Source organism: Lynx rufus, unplaced genomic scaffold (genome assembly GCF_022079265.1).
Source record: "Lynx rufus isolate CCGP_SWC_20201006 ecotype Redwood Valley unplaced genomic scaffold, mLynRuf1.p SCAF_4, whole genome shotgun sequence".
NCBI lineage: Eukaryota > Metazoa > Chordata > Mammalia > Carnivora > Felidae > Lynx > Lynx rufus.
The window spans coordinates 133,710,988-133,730,943 of record NW_025814856.1 but is presented as its reverse complement, the minus strand read 5'-3'; the positions used below and the strand labels follow the sequence as shown (position 1 = coordinate 133,730,943).

General features: G+C 35.3%; 1 protein-coding gene across 7 annotated transcripts in view; it reads right to left on the bottom strand.

The window, feature by feature from the left end:
• FOXP2 (forkhead box P2) overlaps nucleotides 1–19,956 on the bottom strand; it is a 260,784-nt gene that overhangs the window by 110,846 nt on the left and 129,982 nt on the right. Inside the window, exon 3 of one of the 7 annotated variants that reach the window (XM_047095803.1) lies at nucleotides 9,911–9,985. The exons of the other annotated variants lie outside the window; for them this stretch is intronic. Within the exon in view, the coding sequence (XP_046951759.1) occupies nucleotides 9,911–9,985 (75 nt within the window). The remainder of the gene's footprint in view (nucleotides 1–9,910; nucleotides 9,986–19,956) is intronic. 7 annotated transcript variants of the gene reach the window in all.

Below are 19,956 nucleotides of genomic sequence, written 5' to 3'. Positions count from 1 at the left end.
CCAACTTTTCCCATAATATCCAGTTCTGCAGATGAAATACACTATGCTCCACCTTGAAAACCACCTATCATTTCTCTCTTCTGTAACTTTGCTTATTCCATTCCCAATGCCTAGAATGTTCTCTACACTTCTAGTGTGATGAATTTGTTGTGATATTTTTTTCTTCAAAACTTCACCTCAGATAAATCTCTTCCATCTACCTGTCCCTATTTCCTCAGTACAGTGATTAAATCTTTCAATTTGCTTGAGCTTTGAGTCCTAAATTACATGCTTCCCATTTTCATGGTCTATACTTCTCAGATATAGGTGATTACTCATTATTCTACTGAAATTTTTTGTATCATTGTGAGTTATACATAGTTTATGTTTAGTGAGTATGTGTTGAATGGAACCCTATCAAAGGGCTAAGAATAATTCCAAAATGTGGATTGGATGAGTCTAGACATACAAGATCAAAAGAGGGATTAATCAATGTGGACTGCATTGGTGAAAAGGCATTTATGTGGGATAGTATTGAACTGGGCTTGTATAGCCAGTAGAATCTGATAAGCAGAAAAGAACAAGGAGGATGACAGAAGTGATAACAACACCAAAAAAAAGGAATAGAAAAAAAAAACACATTGCATGTTTGGGACTTACACATAGGTACATCAGTCAGGACCCAATGTTTTTGTTTATGAAATAATAGGGGATAAGTTTGGGAAAGAAAAAGCCTAGTTTTGGGGAAGCACATGACTGTAAGGCTAAGGTTTATAAAGCTTTATCCAGCAGACACTGGGCAGCTCTGAAGACTGTGTATGAGTTATGAGAAAGAGGAATAGGAACAATTATTTATCTTACAATGGTATCAGTTAAAAAAAACAAACAAACAAACAGTATGTACGAATTAACAATGGTAGAATTGATTATTCCAGACTTGGAATAATATTGACCTTTCTAGAACCACAATTTCTAAACAGAACTCAAACTTTGTATTGACATCTATGGCTTTAAGTAGTCCATTTACAAGTACTTTGAATATATTTTACAGGATCAAAGTTGTGTGTTACAGACTTAGCATATTAGTCTGATTAATTCAAGCATCCATTCTGAACTTACCTATTTAAATGTTTGCTATTTCAGTCTCATACCTGAAGTATTGTCTTCTTTTCTTTCTATTTTAAGATAAGGATGGGTTAAGAGACCTACTAATCACTTATTCTCAACTGTTAAGACACAATATTTATCTGACGGAGAGTAAACAGACAATCTTAAAAGCTGGGGGAAACCTCTCTGGTCATCTCTACAGAGCAACTGATCTTGGTTGGATGTGTCGTCTAAAGCAACAGAAAATGACCATAAAGAGTTAAGGTTTAGTAACCATTAAGTTTATTCCTTTAAACATTAGGAACTAACTTTGGAATGCCCTGTATACCAAGGTAAGTGTTTCATGTCTTTTTTCTAGCTGAAATCCTAATTAAAAAATGTAAGCAATAAGTCAATTGTCTTAAATTTCACGATTCACTTTACAATGTTTCTGGGGGGAATCATTGGAGATCCTTTTCTTTTCTAACATCTCAACCTATAAATAAAACTATCTCAGAGATATGACTGAGACCTTAAAAGTGTCCTCAACAAGGGCGCCTGGGTGGCTCAGTCAGTTAAGTATCTGACTTCAGCTCAGGTCACAGTCTCACAGTTCATGAGTTCAAGCTCCATATTGGGCTCTGTGCTAAAAGCTCAGAACCTGGAGCCTGCTTCGGTTATAATTATAATATATATATATTTTAATTATATGTATAATATAATTATTATATATTATATATTATACACAATATTATATTATGTATAATAATTATTAATAACACAATTATTACAATATATTAATACAATAATTAATACAATTATATTATTAATAATATATTATTATTAGGGGAGTCACTGAGATATTTTATATATATATTAATATATGTACATATATATTATTAGGGGAGTCACTAAGATTCTTTATCATTGTTTTCTGAAATGTAAAATAAAGGATTTGAATGAGAGGAAACACAAGGGTCTTTTTAGCTAGAAGCCATAATATCCTCTCAGTCCATATAGGATGGAAGTACATGTTGGGTATCCATCCCCTTTCTTCATTTGGGCAATGCAGTAACAGGGCGTAACACTTCTAATACAGCAAAATAACTACCCAGATCATAGATAAAGAGACAAAGGCAGGCATGCAAAAAAAAGTATATTTTTCAGCCTTAAGAGAGTATATGAAATATGTAACTTACAGGGGACAAGGATTTAGGGAGGAACAGAGATACAACAACAGTGTACTTATTATTCATATGATTTTATTTTATTTTTTTTCAACGTTTATTTATTTTTGGGACAGAGAGAGACAGAGCATGAACGGGGGAGGGGCAGAGAGAGAGGGAGACACAGAATCGGAAACAGGCTCCAGGCTCTGAGCCATCAGCCCAGAGCCTGACGCGGGGCTCGAACTCACGGACCGCAAGATCGTGACCTGGCTGAAGTCGGACGCTTAACCAACTGCGCCACCCAGGCGCCCGCCCCTGATTTTATTTTTTTAATTCAGCTTTGTATTAATTATCCATGCATCAGAAAAATATTCACTAGGTATGCATATATGATGCTTTAGGAATATTTCAGCTTGTGTATCAAATTTTGATGACATAATTTTGTCAACACTCTTTCCCCCCTAAAATTACACAGTCACATGTGAAGTCATGGATTATACTTAATATCAGATAAATTTATCCGCTGCCCTCCCTTCACTGAACCCTTAAATTCTCTTATTCCTAGTCTATATTGTCTGTTTCAACCAGACTAAATATTTTACACACTAAATTCTAAATTAAAATTAAGGTATTGTATTGTTACTCTTAAGATATTGAATATACAACCTATGTAACCTGGAGAGAGATGTTATAATTAGCACTCTGGATTTGAAAGGTAAATTGTTTCTGCCAGTATCACAAAATATTTCATACTATCTGTCGTTAGAGAGAACAGGAGGAATATCTGCTGGAGTGATAATCACAACTTGAGGAAAAAGAGCTTAGGGACATGGTTGCAAGAGCCTAAGCATTTCATGTTGTTTCTTAATGTTAAATATGACAAAAGTTGCATCTTGAAACCTTTAACTTGATGTTTAAGACTTTATTCTTTATCTTACCCTAAGGTGAATTTACTTGCACCAAAATTATCATTAGGATAAAGAATATGATTAATTGGAAGTAAAGATGTGCAATTTCATCTAAGATGTATGAATCATTATATGATGATAGCATGACAGAACTTTGATAATGTAAGCTTCCTGAACTCCCCTGCATAAAGATTTAAAGTACAGAGTGCAGTTTTAGGTTTAAGTCTTAATGTCAATGGGAACTATATGCTGCTTAACATGACATCCTACATATTGAAATTATGTGAAAACTCCAGCTATATAGAAATATTTTTGAAGTAAATATAATGCAGAATGAATGGTGTCAGTGATAAAAATTCGATTTCTATAACTTGTTAATCCTATGCATAACTATCTCATTTGACTAATAAAATTTACAAATGTAAAAGATCTAACTTGAAAAAGAAGTGAGTTGCATATAGAACTCAAAAACACATACACATTCTTTTACATAATGGATCATTTAGATACATATATGAATATGTGATTTTGTGTGCGCGCGCGTGTGTGTGTGTGTGTGTGTATGAGCCATAAAGATTTATACATGAGGATGAGTTGGTTTTTTGTGCTTTATGCTTATTATTATACTAAAATAGGATGAATTGGAAACATACAAGGAACAGAAATACAAGTAACAAATATGGAATATACATTTTATAAGTCTTTAGAAATATGCAAAAACTATAGAGCGAACTGTTAGAAGTTAGTGCAGATTATATTTCATATCTGTAGAGACTACGCTAATAGCTCATTACAAATAACTAAAATGCGAAAAGAAAAATACAGTCTATCTCAATGGGCACCGTAAATTCACATTATTGCCACATACATATTCTAGTGTGTGTATCGATTTATTTGATGAAAAATATATTAACAACAACAAAACCTGATAACTAAATAAATAATCCTTTCATCAGCCCCTGATTTCTGCCTTACTAATGCTTTGGTGAATCATCGAGGGGAGTAAATTATTCATTATAAATTTCAAAGAGGAGTCTCCATTGACAAAGCTCTGCTACTGGTCCTTATTGGAACCAACATCAAGAGAATTCATTGCAATCTCAAATATTGCAATAAAATAGAAGGTGAGAGGCAATCACTCAGGAGAGGTGTCTAGAATGAACTGAGCTCAGGGAGCTACATCCCAGCTGAGTGAGGTGTGTAAAGATAATTATTAATATTTTGACTTACACTTGGAAAGAAAAAGATTAATCAAGAAGTTGCATGCAAATGTCAGCCAAGGTTTTAAATACAGAAATCTTTATTCTATTTCTGATGAAGAATCTGAAAGGTTTTAACCATAGCCTTAAACACGGTCACTATATTATAACTTTATGGCATTAACAAAATCAGTTATAGAAGTGTTTCAAATATTTGATTAGCTTAAGGCTTATAACAAAGGACCTAGTACAGTACCACCACTATTGTAATAGTAAATAAAAAAAATTAATTAACAAATCTAATTTGTACTGCTTCATAATAAATTCAAGTTTATGAACAATGGAAAGATATTAGGGGAGTCACTGAGATTCTACCACAACTTTACACTAATAGTGAAGAGTTAAATCTTGTGATACAGGTTTTGTAGGAAGGATTCTCTAAAAAAGTTACCACAACACTATCCCCGGTTAACTATCTCCAGCATGTTAAAATTGTCAATACTACCAATCAGCAATAATTCATCTTTAACTCTTGGTTAATTTCTGCTAATAAATGTATAATAGAGAAGGAAGAAAATATTGGAGGTCCTTTGGCACTGTGACATATATCTCTCAACTTCATATCTCATGTGCTCTAGCTAGATACAGACAATTAAGGGGACAGTCACATTTCCTAACATTCTTTAGCAATAATTTTCCTTGGCTGCCAGAAGGACATCATTTAGATCTGGTGAGGAAGGATTCTTTCTCTTCCACTTAGCTGTCTTCCATGTAGCAAATCATAAAACATTTGGGTAACACTGATTTTTCTAAGTCAGTGTTTAACTTAAATTAATAAATATAAAGACTTTCCTCTCATTAAGGGACATTTCCATCTGTCTTATTCATTATTCAAGGTATAATGTCTAATGATTCTCATTTAATGTTAATACCAAATATGTATCTAAGTTTACATAAAATAGAATCACCCCTTTAGTCCAACCAAGAGTATACGGATGCTACCTACTACAGCTACTGACTCAAATATCTGTTGCACACTTTCTATGTGTTAGTCATCAAGCTAAGTACTTTGCAGTTATAAAATTTAATTCCCATTACCACCCTATAAGGTAGATAATACTATTATTCTAATTTTATAGATCAAGAGCATGAGGCTACAAAAGGTAAGTAATATGTCCAATATTCAATTTAGAAAGCTGATTCCAGTGCCCATGCGATACATGATTTGCTGTAGGGTAGAATTCATGGAAAGCCTAAAAAGAGAGATGAATATGGATAGAAAATAAGAGATTTTTAAAAACCTTCACTATCCTCTTTCCCTTATTTTCTCCAATCCACGATTCTCATCAAAATGAAAGCAGGAGGCAATAGCTACAGAATAAAGATCTGTAAGGGGAGAGATTCAATGTGGTCAATTCAATTTAATTTGAATGGGTTATAAACCAACTGGGTCAAGGCCAGCCAAGTTTCAGTTTTGGCTTTTATAGGTCCAACAAGTTTTGTTCATCAAAATACTCATTTGACCCAATGCTAAATGTTTTGAAAATAAGACCCAAAAGACAAAGACTCTAAGCATTCAACCTAATTGCCTTAGCACATGAAGCTAACAGGAGAATCCTATGTAAAGTAGTGTTCACTTAGGTGCAAAAACCTGTAGGCAAGACTAACAATAAAATTACCTGCAGGTAGGTGTTAATGAGGCCATTCAGACAGATGAGGTGTCAACAAGGTCTAGTTATTGGGGAGTGAACTTGGGTTACTATTGTGTGGTGGGGAAGCAAATTCAGGATCTTGACAGCCATTCGTAAAGCTGTTTGATATATCAAGCTGTTTGATATATCAAGAGGGAAAAAAAGGCATCTATCTTATTATTAAAGTTTGAAAGAAAGGTAAAATAAGTGAAGATTTTTCCAGATTAAAGTTAAATATATACCACTGGCAAAAAACAGAGTGTGAAAAGGAAGTATTGAAAAGTAATCTCTCATAATGAAGTGCTTTTACTCTCATACTTCTGTCCTTTAAAGCCAAAACTTAATGCTTTCCCCAATAAATTCAAAGTTATAACAAGGATTTTATATTGTTAGAATGGTAAACATACAACCTATGCAGACCAAACATTTCTTTGAAATACAACAGGTAGATAGAATTTAAGATTACAGTTATCAGGTAGAGATGACGCAAGTGAGCATAATTATTACCCGGTACTGCAATAAATTAGTAGAGGCACAATAAATATAATCTATTAGTGGATACATAAAAGTACCACTACTGGGGCGCCTGGGTGGCTCAGTCGGTTAAACGTCCGACTTCGGCTCAGGTCATGATCTCACGGTCCGTGAGTTCGAGCCCCGTGTCGGGCTCTGTGCTGACAGCTCAGAGCCTGGAGCCCGTTTCAGATTCTGTGTCTCCCTCTCTCTCTCTGACCCTCCCCTGTTCATGCTCTGTCTCTCTCTGTCTCAAAAATAAATAAAAAAAAAAGTTAAAAAAATTAAAAAAAAAAAGTACCACTACTATTCAACAAATGTGATAATAAAGAAACACAATACTCAGATGACAGCTACCGTCTGGCCGCTACTTGCATACCAAAACACCAGAAGATACTTCTCTGAAATATATTTTTATTGCATCTTTTGTTAGTAACTTGATAGAGTATATGCCTGAAAGAGGATGGTATGATAGAGAACTTCTGACATATGTTTAATATCAAATATATATTATCACTTATTTCTTCAAGGTAATTTGGGCTTTAATTGCAAATGGATGTTTTCCTCTGAAATTTATGGGACTTTACTTCTAGCTTGTTAATAAGCTTACAGGATTTTTAGTTTTTAAGTTAAGGGAGGGGGGAGTAAAAATTAATATAATCTGCCAATTTGGAACATTTGCCCAAAAAATTTTGGCTTATTATTTGTGAAGGTTGATCAATTACGGGTGCAAGTAATATGTATGATATTAAATTAGTCCACTCAAAGGGATGTATGATCTCTTAAAAATTTTAGAATCATTACAGTGATTCACAATTTATTACAAATGTCAGTTAAATAGATTATAAAGGAACGTGGCTGGCTTTCGGTACCCCTATCTATATTTTCTACACCTTTCTTCCTCTTAGCCCACTAGTTATGGTGCTCCAGAACTTAAGTGAGTTTCACTCCAGCATATTGGTACTTATGAAATTTACTAAAACAGAGCTATGTCCATCACACAGACATTGTCAGCTATGAATAACAGATATAATTTGTCTTAGTTTGAATCTTGATTTTAAATTCCATTACGTAGCTGTTTTAGCTTGCCGAAAGTTTGTATCTAATGTACAATAAGCACCTACTGAATACTTAGTGTTTTCTTTGTGTGGGGAAGCATCATTTGCAGAGTCACTCAGTGACTAATTTGAAGTATTAAGTTTGGTGCACTGTAGGGATGGCAAATACCTGGTTCATGAACTTCCATACTCCTTCTCCCCATCAGCCACAGCAGACCTCACTACTTCATCCTAGTTCTCTTTCTGTTTTAGATAGTAACCACAGTCTCAGACACATGGAACAACCTCAGATTCCTATTCAGCAGAGCACTCAAGGCAACCATGAACAATCTGGTATATCCTTGGAAAGACTGATACCCTGATGATCACAGACTTGGGGTACAAATTCAGCCTTGCTGGGGCGCTTGGGTGCCTCAGCAGGTTAAGCATCTGACTATGCTCAGGTCATGATCTGGCAGTCCATGGGTTTGAGCCCCATGTTGGGCTCTGTGCGGACAGCTCAGAGCCTGGGGCATGCTTTAGATTGTGTGTCTCCCTCTCTCTCTGCCCCTCCCTGCTCACACTCTATTTCTCTTTCAAAAATAAACATTAAAACAAACAAACAAACAAACAAACAAACAAATAAATAATTTCAGCCTATGTGCCTTTCCATAGAGGAGTTAAATGGCCTCTGGTGAGTTATTTAATTTCTCTGTGGTCTGTTTTCATTCTGAAAATATGTCAGTGAAAATATGAAGATCCGATGCTATAAATTTATGTTTACATCCGAATAGAGAATGATTTTTTTTTAAACGGTAGAAGTAGTTTTGGATAAAGAACAAACACTATTAGTAGTTCAGTCAGCTCACTCTTCAGTCTAATGAAAACATTTTTTCCATTGGGATTATTTTAGGGAAAAGTGTTACTAATTAGAAATACTGCCTTTTCCATTTTTAATGCACTATTTTCTTCAAGTATATTTTTGGATGAATCTTTATTAATAAGTTAAAGTACACAATTATTTTTGAAGTTTATCTTAAATTTATCTTCCTACAAAATAACAGAGAATACCTAGAAAATAAGATTAGCCTTCCACATTTCGGCAAAACTTATCACAACTTTTTAATTTCTGGTATTTTCTTTCATTATTGTTGCCAAGAAAGTTCAGGAGGGGCAAACACTTTAGGATTAAAATGAATGGAACTCAAACTAGATAATTTCAGATCATTACACAACTTGTTTTAATGTACAAAATTCATTACCAATCCTCTGCATTCACTATTTCCATAAGATAGCATGCTGTTGTTGTTTCCACTTCTATTTCTGTTTTGCATTGAACATTTGAAAAATGTCTTATGTTTAAATATTTTCCACAAAGGATAGCATTCCATATTAATTAACACTGTTTTTGCTAAGAAAAATATTCTTTTTTTAAAAAAGCCAAGGTATAAAATTAGAAATTTCTTCTTTATTCAGGAATACACTATGTGCTTATAAAAGTCTTAATTGTAATGTGTTCTATCAATTATAAATAGGAAATACTAAGTATACAGTCTTAAAAAATAAATTCTGGGTGAGCCAATTTAGGAATAGTCTAGTCCATGGAAACTAAGAAAGTACCTCAATTCTTAAGGGAACAAGCAAAAATTCTACATATGAAAATATATGACTTACATATTTAGAGATCCCTTAAGAATATAGGTAGTATCCATGCTATCTAAAAACATGAAGTCACTCTATTTAAAAATTCTTGAATGGCCGCGTCAGGATTGTTATTCTTTTCCAAGGCTAACTGGTATGTGAATTGGGTCATGAAAGCATTTTTTATTGAATATTATAGTCTAAGGAAACAAATTATACTCTAGTGACAGAATATGAAAAAAAAAAGGTCTTGGCATATTTATATGGTAACTTGCAGACATGGAATGGCAACTTTTCCCTAAAATATGTAAATATGTATTGTATCTATCCATAATCTCTACTTAATTTTTGCATATCAGCACTATCTCATCAAATGATTCCTAAAAGTTCAAGAAAGGTGTAGTGGTGAATCAACCATATGCCTTTATATATTTCAGGTAAATTTTAATGCCATCAACTCATAGAAACAGTGAAGTGTATACATGATGAAATATAATTGAAGAGAGAATACAAGAAGTAACAGAAAACCAACTAATTACATCAGTATCTTAACATTAATCATCTCTTGATTATCTGCATCAATGAAAGGGAGTGGCTAATAGAAAATCACAGATAATCTATTTAGTGGGATTGGGTCTCTGGCTTTGTGCTTAGTAGCCGAATTTCTATATGCCCAGTGTAACTTACTGCAAATGTGTTGTGAGGATGCCCATCACCAGAAGAGTGGCCACAGACACATAATTTTGTTTCTGGAAGCAATTCCTAGATTAAACAAAGAGAATCAGGAGTTGGCTTTTTTTCCCTCCAATCTTAACGCTCAAACTAATAATGTACAACAGCATTAAAAAATATTTTTGGATTATTATCTTGGTAGGTGAACATAGATGAGACTATTCCATCTTTGTGTCACAGTTAAAAATGGTATAGATTTAAAAAATAAAAATAATTTGGCAGATACAGAGTTGAATATTTGAACATAATGAATTAACCACTAACCAAAAGTAATTCATCTGCCATGATCTTGACTTAGCAACCTCACTTCCCATTTCTAAGCTAAAATTATGGCCAATGTTAATAATACTCCTATAAATTTAAATGATGTTGTGATTTTAGAGTATGGGGTGGTATTTATCCTTAAAACTTTAATTATGTGTTTTTTGAAAAAGCTAACTGTTGACTTGTACTCCATTATAACAATACAGATGAACATGAATCCTGTTTTGTCATGAAATGTGAGGATAATCACAGGAATCTCTTTAACTAAACTGCCTTGGCCATGCATTACTATTAAGACAAATGTTGCCATTAAATATATATTTGAGACCACGGAGCCAAACTCTAGAATCTCTGTGAAAACCTGTTGAATTGTACCACTTGCACTGAGAACTACTCTATACACTCAAATGTATAGTTTGCATTTCTATCTGTAAAAGCAAAGTGATTATTTATTGATAAATGACATGGAATGTCATTTTTTACTTAAGTAGCATGAGACATTTCAAAGATTTTGTCTGAAGGGCAAAAGGATTACACTGCATTTGAACAGACCATGTGACAACACATCCTTAGACTTCATGTATGATATGAAAGGATGATCCCCATTCATAAGATCCACAAGGGAAATTATATCAGAAAAGAAGAAAAGCAAGGAGGGCTGTGGTAGGGGTGTCAGGGAGTATTTGTAGTGGTTTGATGCATGTAAATATTACATCTTATAAATAATTCTTTTCAAATACATCTCTGAAGTTCAGGGTCTCTGTTTAAGAAACGGATTGTATATGCTTTACATGACTACGTGCCATTTTCTGCAAGATAAGAGCAGCATTAATTCAAACAGGAAAAATGGCTTCCAAAATATACCTTTCCTTTCATTTCCTATGAAGAAGTATGTTAACCTGATGCTGGCAGATGAGGACTACAGAAAAAAAAAATGTTCAAGTTATATTTTACTGTCAGAATCCAACAAACACGTTTTCATCTAAATTATTTTGTCAACAGCCTTGTAGTACCCTTGCTAACCTTATTTGGCACCAGTGCATAATTAGATACACAGGGGTGTGACTCCAATTGAAGGTGTTGGCATTGTAGCACTCTGTGAAAATATTAACTATGAGGTTAACTCCAATTTTCTCTTCTTTAATTAAATGCACATGGTACTAATGAGGTAACCTACTGTTCCTTGATAGCACTAATTAGCTAAGAGGAGAGTACACTCTCACACTGCAATTTAAACCTAAAAATAAGGTTGAAATATGCTAATTGCAGGCAATTTAAAACAGTACAAGTTGAAGAACTAGTCATAATAAGAGAAACTGACTGCTTTACAGCTAGGCAGCTGTAACTTTGGTTAAAATCAAAACAAGCCACATGATTTTTGGACTGCTATTTAACAAGGTCATAAGCATCCTAAAAAAAAAATGAAATGCGACCCCATACTGTAGCAATGAACCATACTAACAAAAAACCCTCAGATGAACACTCCTCAACATAAAAGCAAAAATAAGTGAGCATCGCCAGAACTCCGAAGGTGCCATGACACTATTTACATTTATACTGAAAACTAAACTCCATAAATAAGCAATATCACCTTAAACGAGCACCCAAATCAAATATTGTAATTTGTGTCTTCAACATACCACAAAACACACTGGAGTCCTGAAGATCTGCCATCCCAGTCACAGGGTCAGAAGGAAGGATACATAGAAGCTTACATAGTAAGCCTCAACACTCGAGAAATATAGAAATGAGAAATTTCCAGATAATGTACAAGTACAGTGATAAAAGGAATACACAAAAGATGCTACGGAATAAAATGGTGTAGGTACCATTTAAGGAATACAGGTGTGCAAATATCAGAAGGATTTTATTATGAGGAGATTTTCACTACTCCTCTCTACAGATGAGAGGTTTGGGATGAAAGTAGTCTGGAGCTTCACGGTGAGAGAGAATATTCTCCATTCTTAGCTCAAATGACTCAGAAATATAATTTCAATAAACCCAAGTATAATCCAAATGTATTTTCTTGAGTTGCTTCTCAAACATTTCCCAAATGTGGTTTTAAATGATAAACAATGAGATAAACTTTGATACACAGCATACTTCTGAGAGACCTTCAGATCACTAAAATATATGTTCTCACTGTACAAAGTATATTTTCATTATTTTTTTTCTGTAAAATCCATAATGTCATATTTTTATTAACCAGAAACTTTAACTCACCAAAACACTCACAGATGGATAATGCCAAATCATTCTTGTTAACACAGATAGAAATAAAGTACACTAAAATGACAGTGTCATTCATTGATCCTTAGGGACAAGAGATAGGGACTGCCCCACACTAACGACTCACAGTGACATTTTTTTTGCCCCTGCCACTTAGCATGCAAAATTTTAAAGTATATGCATTTTAAACAATAGAAAGAGTTGAGCAAGCAGGGTGCCTGGGTGGCTCAGTTGGTTAAGCAACCGGCTCTTGATTTGGGCTCCTGAGTTTGAGCCCCGAGTCAGACTTCACAGTGACAGTGCAGAGCCTGCTTGGGATTCTCTCCATCTCTTCTTCTCTCTCTCTCTGTCCCTCCCCTGCTCTCTAGCTCTCAAAATAAATAAATAAACTTTGAAAAAATTAAAATAAAAAGAAAGAAAGAGTTGAGCAAGAAAGAAAGAGTTAAAAAGCAAAATTTGTGAAAATAGAAAGCCAACTTAAAGTTTACTGAAGAACAATAATAGGAGAAAGCAAATCATTTGAAAGCAAAAGCTTTTAACTCCAAACTAATAACTCCTGGAGTTAAAAGTATGTGGGAATAAATTTTGCACTACCATTAGCCCGTCACCCTGTCTTGCCAAAAGGCTTGGTTGAAAAAACTGTGCTTTGAAAAACCCACCCAGCTTCTTCTCCTGCCTGTCCTAGAGCTTTCTACAACAGAAAGTGATAGAATATTGGCAAAAGAGGCTAATAAGTCTCTAATCAACCATGCTTTACTAGATTCATGAAGTTGCGGGTCTGTAAAGAAGTAGCAAGGCGAATGAAATCAGACAGTCATTTAGAAATGGGTCTCCTACAGGCAACCTGACATATTCCAGCAAATCGCAGGGAAATACAATGTGAATGGATATTTTAAATGTTTGCATCTGTTTCAAATAAGCACAAAAGAACCTTTTAACAGTGAAAAGGCCAGGACAGTGTACTGGAATGAGCTTTCGACATTAACTTCAGAAGGAATCTATTCTTCTGTTAAATATGGATCATTGTAATTTTCTGCTAAAACAATAAAAAGTAAGCCATTCAGTGTTGAAAACAAAAATACTAGCTCTGGAGACAGTATGACAGGGTTCAGATCCTGACTCAACACTTACTAGTGGTGTGAACTTGAGCAAGTTATTTAGCCTCTCTTGGCCCCTCTCTCTAGGAAGTTTAATAAGTGACATCATCATAAGATTAAATACACTGATTTGTATCTAGAACAGTGCTGGAACCCATATGTTCAACAATGTACTTAATATTTATTTGCTGTCATTACTGCTTCAGAACATTCAATTTTTTTCAAATAAAAATATTATTAAAGTCCTACTATGTATGCACTACTACATGCTGTAAAGTATACACAAATTCCCAAGCCATCATATCTGCATACAAATAGCTTTCAGTCTCTCATTAGACTTCGTGATACAAATCAAAGCCTCTTTCACATGAATAAAAAATCTTTTAACCACGGAGGTAAAATATCTGTACTCTGAAAACTACATGACAGTGATAAAAGAAATTAAGCATGACACAGATAAATGGAAAGATATACCATGCTCATGGATTGGAAAAACTAATATTGTTAAAATGATATTACCCAAAGTAGTCTACAGAGTGAATGCAATCCCTATCAAAATACCAAGAACATTTTTCACAGAACTAAAACAAATAATCCTTAAATGTATATGGAACCATAAAAGATCCTGAAGAGGCAAAACAATCTTGAGAAAGAAGAACAGACCTGGAGGTATCACAATCCCAAATTTTAAGCCATTCTACAAAGCTATATTAATCCAAACAGTAATGACACGGGCACAAAAATAGCCACATAGATCAACAGAACAGAACAGAGAGGCCAGAAATAAACCCACACTTATATGGTCAATTAATCCATGACAAAAGAGACAAGAATATACAATGGGGAAAAGAGAGTCTCTTCAACAAATGGTGTCGAGAAAACTAGACAGCTACATGCAAAAACAAAAAACAACAAAAAAAAAGCGAAACTGGACCTTTCTTACACTAACAACAAAAATAAACTCAAAATGGAGTGAAGACCTAAACATAAGATATGAAACCATATAACTCCTAAAAGAAAACCTAAGCAGCAAACTACTGGACATCAACCTTAGCAATCCTTTCTTTTTTTTTTTTTTTTTGCAGTGGAGGGGGTATCTATCACCTCAGGCAAAGGCAAAAAGGCAACAAAAGCAAAGATAAATTATTGGGACTACATTAAACTAAAGCTTTTGTATAGTAAAGGAAACAATGAACCTAAAGGGAAACCTACTGAATGACAGAAGATATTTACAAATGATAGGGGGTTAATATAAAAAATATATAAAGAGCTCATACAACGAATGCCAAACAAAACAAATGCTCCAAATCAGAGGACCTGAACAGATACTTTTCCAAAGAAGATGTACAGATGGCAAGCAGGCACATGAAAAGATCCTTGATATCACTCATCATCAGGAAAATGCAAATCAAAACCTCAATGAGATATCACTTCACAGTTGTCAGATTGGCTGGTATCAATAAGGCAAGAAATAACAAGTGTTGACGAGGATGTGGAAAAAAAGGAAACTTTTGGGCCCAATTGGTGAGAATGTAAACTGGTGCAGCCACTACAGAAGACAGTGGGGAGGAATGGGGCACCTGGGTGGATCAGTTGGTTAAGTGTCCCCCTCTTGTCAGGCTTGGCACTGACAGTGGGGATCCTGCTTGTGATTCTCTCCTTCTTTCTCTGCCCTTCCCTCTGCTCTTTTTCTCAAAATAAATTAATAAATTAAAGAAAAAATAAAACAGTACAATGGTTCCTCAAAAAGTTACAAATACCATACCACCCAGCAATTCCACTTCTGAATCTGAAGAAAACAAAAACTCTAATTTGAAAAGATATATGTACCCCTATGTTCATTGTAACATTATTCACAATAGCTAAGACATGGAAGCGTCCTGAGTCCCATCAAAAGATGATGAATAATGAAGATGTGGCATCCATGTATACAATGCAGTATTACTCAAACATAAAAAAGAAAGAAATCTTGCAATTTGCGACAACATGGATGGACCTGCAGGGTATTCTGCTAAGAGAAGTAAGTTAGACAAAGAAAGATAAATACCACATAAGTTCACTTACATGTGAATCCAAAAAAAACAAAACAGAAACAGTCTCATAAATACAGAGAACAAATGGGTGGTTGCCAGAGGGGTGGGAGGATGGGTGAAATAGATGAAAGGGATTAAGAGGTACAAACTTCCAATTATAAACTAAGTAAGTCATGGGTATGTAAAGTACAGCATAGGAAATAGAGTCAATAATACTGCAATAACTTTGGTGACAGATGTTAACTAGACTTATTGTGGGGATCATTTCATAATGTATATACATGTTGAATCATTACATTGTATACCTGGAATTAATATATTATTGTATGTCAATGATATTTCAATAAAATTAAAATAAAATACATTATTTTTTATCTTTTTAGAAACCTGATGCAGCAAAGCAAAAATTAATATGATTGTGTTTGCATTCAGTAACAAGGTGAAGTGACTTCTAAAAGAAAGAATATAATTTTTGCAAAGTTGATGAAGGTATACGTTTCATAGAAAAATAGGCAAGAATTATATATTGATCGTTTATAACAAATAAAAATGTTTTAAGTAAGTTTGTTACTTGAGGTTGGCTGAAGCTGTGCTCAAACTTTAACATTTCTTCAGATTTTATTTTTTTTTATTAAAAAAATGTTTTTGTTTATTTATTTTTGAGACAGAGAGAGACAGAGCATGAACGGGAGAGGGTCAGAGAGAGAGGGAGACACAGAATCCGGAGCAGGCTCCAGGCTCTGAGCTGTCAGCAGAGAGCCCGATGCGGAGCTCAAACTCACGGACCATGAGATCATGACCTAAGCTGAAGTCAGACGCTCAACCGACTGAGCCACCCAGGTGCCCCAGATTTTATTTTTTAGTAATCTCTACACCCAACATAGGGTTTGAACTCACAACTCCAAGATCAAGAGTTGTATGCTCCACTGACTGAGCCAGCCAGGTGCCCTTTTCTTTAACATGTTTAAAAAAAGCTGAAATACAATGATATCTGAATGGAACCGTAGTCCACATTTTAAAGGTACACAAGTTTTTAAAAAAGTGTTTAGCTAGTCAAGAAATATAACCACTCTTGACCTGGTATAAAACAAGAACAAAATTAAACAGTTGGTTGGCCTTTCTTCTACTCCAACTGTTTAGTTTGTTGGTTTGGTTGGCTGTTTTGAGGCCATTCATTATATCTTATGGAAACTTCCCCCGGGACAGTGTGGCCAGGGTTGTGCCAGGACGTTCTGTGTTGGCTTAGCAAATTCAAATTGCTTCATCCTTCTCCAGCCCATGTTTGAAAAACAGATTCAAAGCTGTCTAGCTCTGAAGAAAAGGTGAAGAAAACAGAACTAATGCCTGGAAAAGATTTTGTATATTTCCTAAGTCCAGTGGCTCAAAGTGGTTGGGTTAGCCCTGCCTTCCTTTTTTCCCCCTGTGGCACAGACTGCAAAACCCACATAAAGTTGAGGAGCACATGATGTGGCCATCAAAGAATCACTTTGCAGAGAAGGGAAATGAAGTCCAAGGAGCTGAAATTATTTACAAAAGGTCATGCTTTTCTTTTTAAATGTTTATTTATTTTTGAGAGAGGGGGAGGGGCAGAGAGAGAGGGGGACAGAGGATCAAAGTGGGCCCTGTGCTGACAGCAGAGACCCCGAAGCAGGGCCTGAACTCACGAACTGCGAGGTCATGACCTGAGCCAAAGTCAGATGCTCAACACACTGAGACACCCAGGCGCCCCAAAAGGTCATATTTTTGTATTTATTTTTAAGGCTTCTGTGCACAATTGTACAGGTTCTCAAACTTTAGCATGTGAAAAAATCTCTGGATAAGTTGTTATAACTGCAGGTTCAAGGCTACATTCCTAGAGAATCAGATGCAAAAGATCTGGGATAGGGTACAAGAATATGCATTTAAAAAAGCATCTTGGTGATTGTGATTTAGAGCTTCTGTAATTCTACTTTGAGAAACCTTGTCTTTTGTGTTCAGGATATTTGCATTATAGGTAAGTTTTCATTCTTTCATTCTATTTAGTCAGTCAACACTTTTTTCAGAAGGTTGCCATTGTCTCCATCTAGATACCACAGACACTTGGGAAGATTTGTGATTTTAAAGTACTTAATAGTAATCAATCCAACACACTGAAATTTCCAAAATAAGATTTGATCCCCATTTCATAGTGAAAAAGTACTGAAGAATTAAGAAAAATTACAGAATATAACAATGTTGAAGTCAGCTTTTTCGCTCTGTTTTTGTCAATCCTGTCTCATTCACCTCAGAAAACTGCCATCATAACTGGCACTAATTGGCAGCCTTGTTAGAAATCTCAGCAGAAGAGTCAAGAATAGAAAGATATGGACACCTCTTACCCAAGCACCTGGCTGTCTGCACAGGTGAGGCTGAGATCAAGGATGGGACAGATGACCTGGCTGCCGTCTGTGAGAAGGATAAGACCTACAACTGTTCCCTGACTATGTAGACAACTTGAATCTCCAGGGATGTTAATCAAGTATCTCTCATGTGTCTAAAGTCACTGAAAAACAAAAGATGCCCACAGTGCTCTTACAAGTGATGTACTTATTATATTTTAAGAGGGAATGAAGGCAGCAGTTAACAGACACTTCTGGCTTGAGATACTCCTACAGAATATTAGAGACTATTGTGATTTTTCTTGTGACTTGCTTGCTTATTTTATTCAAGAAAATATTTTAAGCTCTTCTGAAAAAAATAGGGAGTTGGATTTCTCATGAACATCTGGAGGGCAGAAGACAAAAATTTAAGTATGTAATAATTACTGAATTGATAAAATGAACATACTGAATGTAATACGATTTTTCCTTTTCCGGAGTGTATTGAGGCTAAGCAGAAATCACTATGCAAACATAAGAATAACAGTCCCAGTTTTATGCTCTTCTTTTTTACTCTGTAGTTGAAAGAAAATGCAGATGTGTCTTGCTACCTTGAGTTAGGTGAGATAATACAGGGTCAGAGTACACCATGGGAAAACAGCTTTCTCAATGAAGTGAGAATGTACAGAGCAGCGGTCCTGTATGCCAGCACAGGACATCACAGATTTACTGATCACATATTTTATGTCACCATAATGAGTTCTACTCTATTTTTTATCTTGGCTGCTGACTTCTTTTTAATCCTCAACCTCCCCTTCCCCTCTGGTCCAATATCTGGGCAGAAACCTTGTGCACGCACCTCTCCTTTGCCACTGTAGGGAAACTTAAATCCCCACTCAAGGGATCTTTTCTCCAACTCACGTCAGAGGCCCTAGAAAGACCCAACCCATTCCCTCCTGGACCTGCTGGTGTCCAATCAGCTCTCCCCAGGAGTCTCTTTCTTGTGTGAGGAAGAAAATTTCTCTCAAAGTTCTCTTGGTATTTGGAGTGTCATGAGCTTTGACATCTGAACCAAATTTTGGGTGGGGGTCCCTCTCACTTCTGTGGATACAAAGTCAAGTGGTAGTGCCTAACCCAAAGAATTTATAGTCAAATCAGGAAGACAAACTACTAGTGACTAGTAACATATTATATGCTATAAAAGATGGATGCGCAGGGTGCCATGGAAGCCTAGAGTAAGGACAGAAAAGGATTTTAGCCTAGGTGATGATGAGTAGATGTTGATATACAAAATGGGTATGTGGTGGGTGGAGGTAGGGAGCTTTCAAGATCAAAGGAGCAGCCTATACGAAGGCTTGCAGCTAAATGACCCCCTGCTGCATTCAGAGAAACAGAGACAGATGGTCTAGCAAGGCCAGAAAACAGACAGGGTGGCAGGCATGAGGACAAAAGGGAGAAGCAGAGGCCAGATCTTCAAGAGCATCACGTAAAGTGGCCTTCACGTGCATCAAATTTCTCATCACTAAATGTGTACTTCATCTGCCTTTTATCTTGGAGGATTCATTGAAGGGTTAAATACATAAAACATTTCGGAAGTATTTAGAATACTATAACTGTGATCCTGAAAGTAACTGACCAGTACATGTTGGCACAAGTGATTCTTTTAAAATCTTTACGGTGGCAAGAAATCACTTTTTGTTTCCAGGAATTTTCCTTCCTCCTCCTTCCAGTCAGCTGCTTTCCTAGGACCTTACATATGTCTTATTCCTTATTATTTTTTCCCAATCCCTTAAGTCTACTGGTAAATTCAAGTATATTTAAAGTCAGTTCAGTATCAAAATTTCATTTGGAAAACTGGGCTGCAAGACCAGAAGAGTACTAAAATGTAACGTGTCTGAATCGTGTCACAATAAAGGTACAGAACTAAATTAACTTTTGTATTACCAAGCAAAAGTTAAGAAAAATAACTTGATGTGACACACCAGGATATTTTTATCTCCCAGAAAGTTTTGTGATTAACTACACTGAAAACTTGGGAAAAC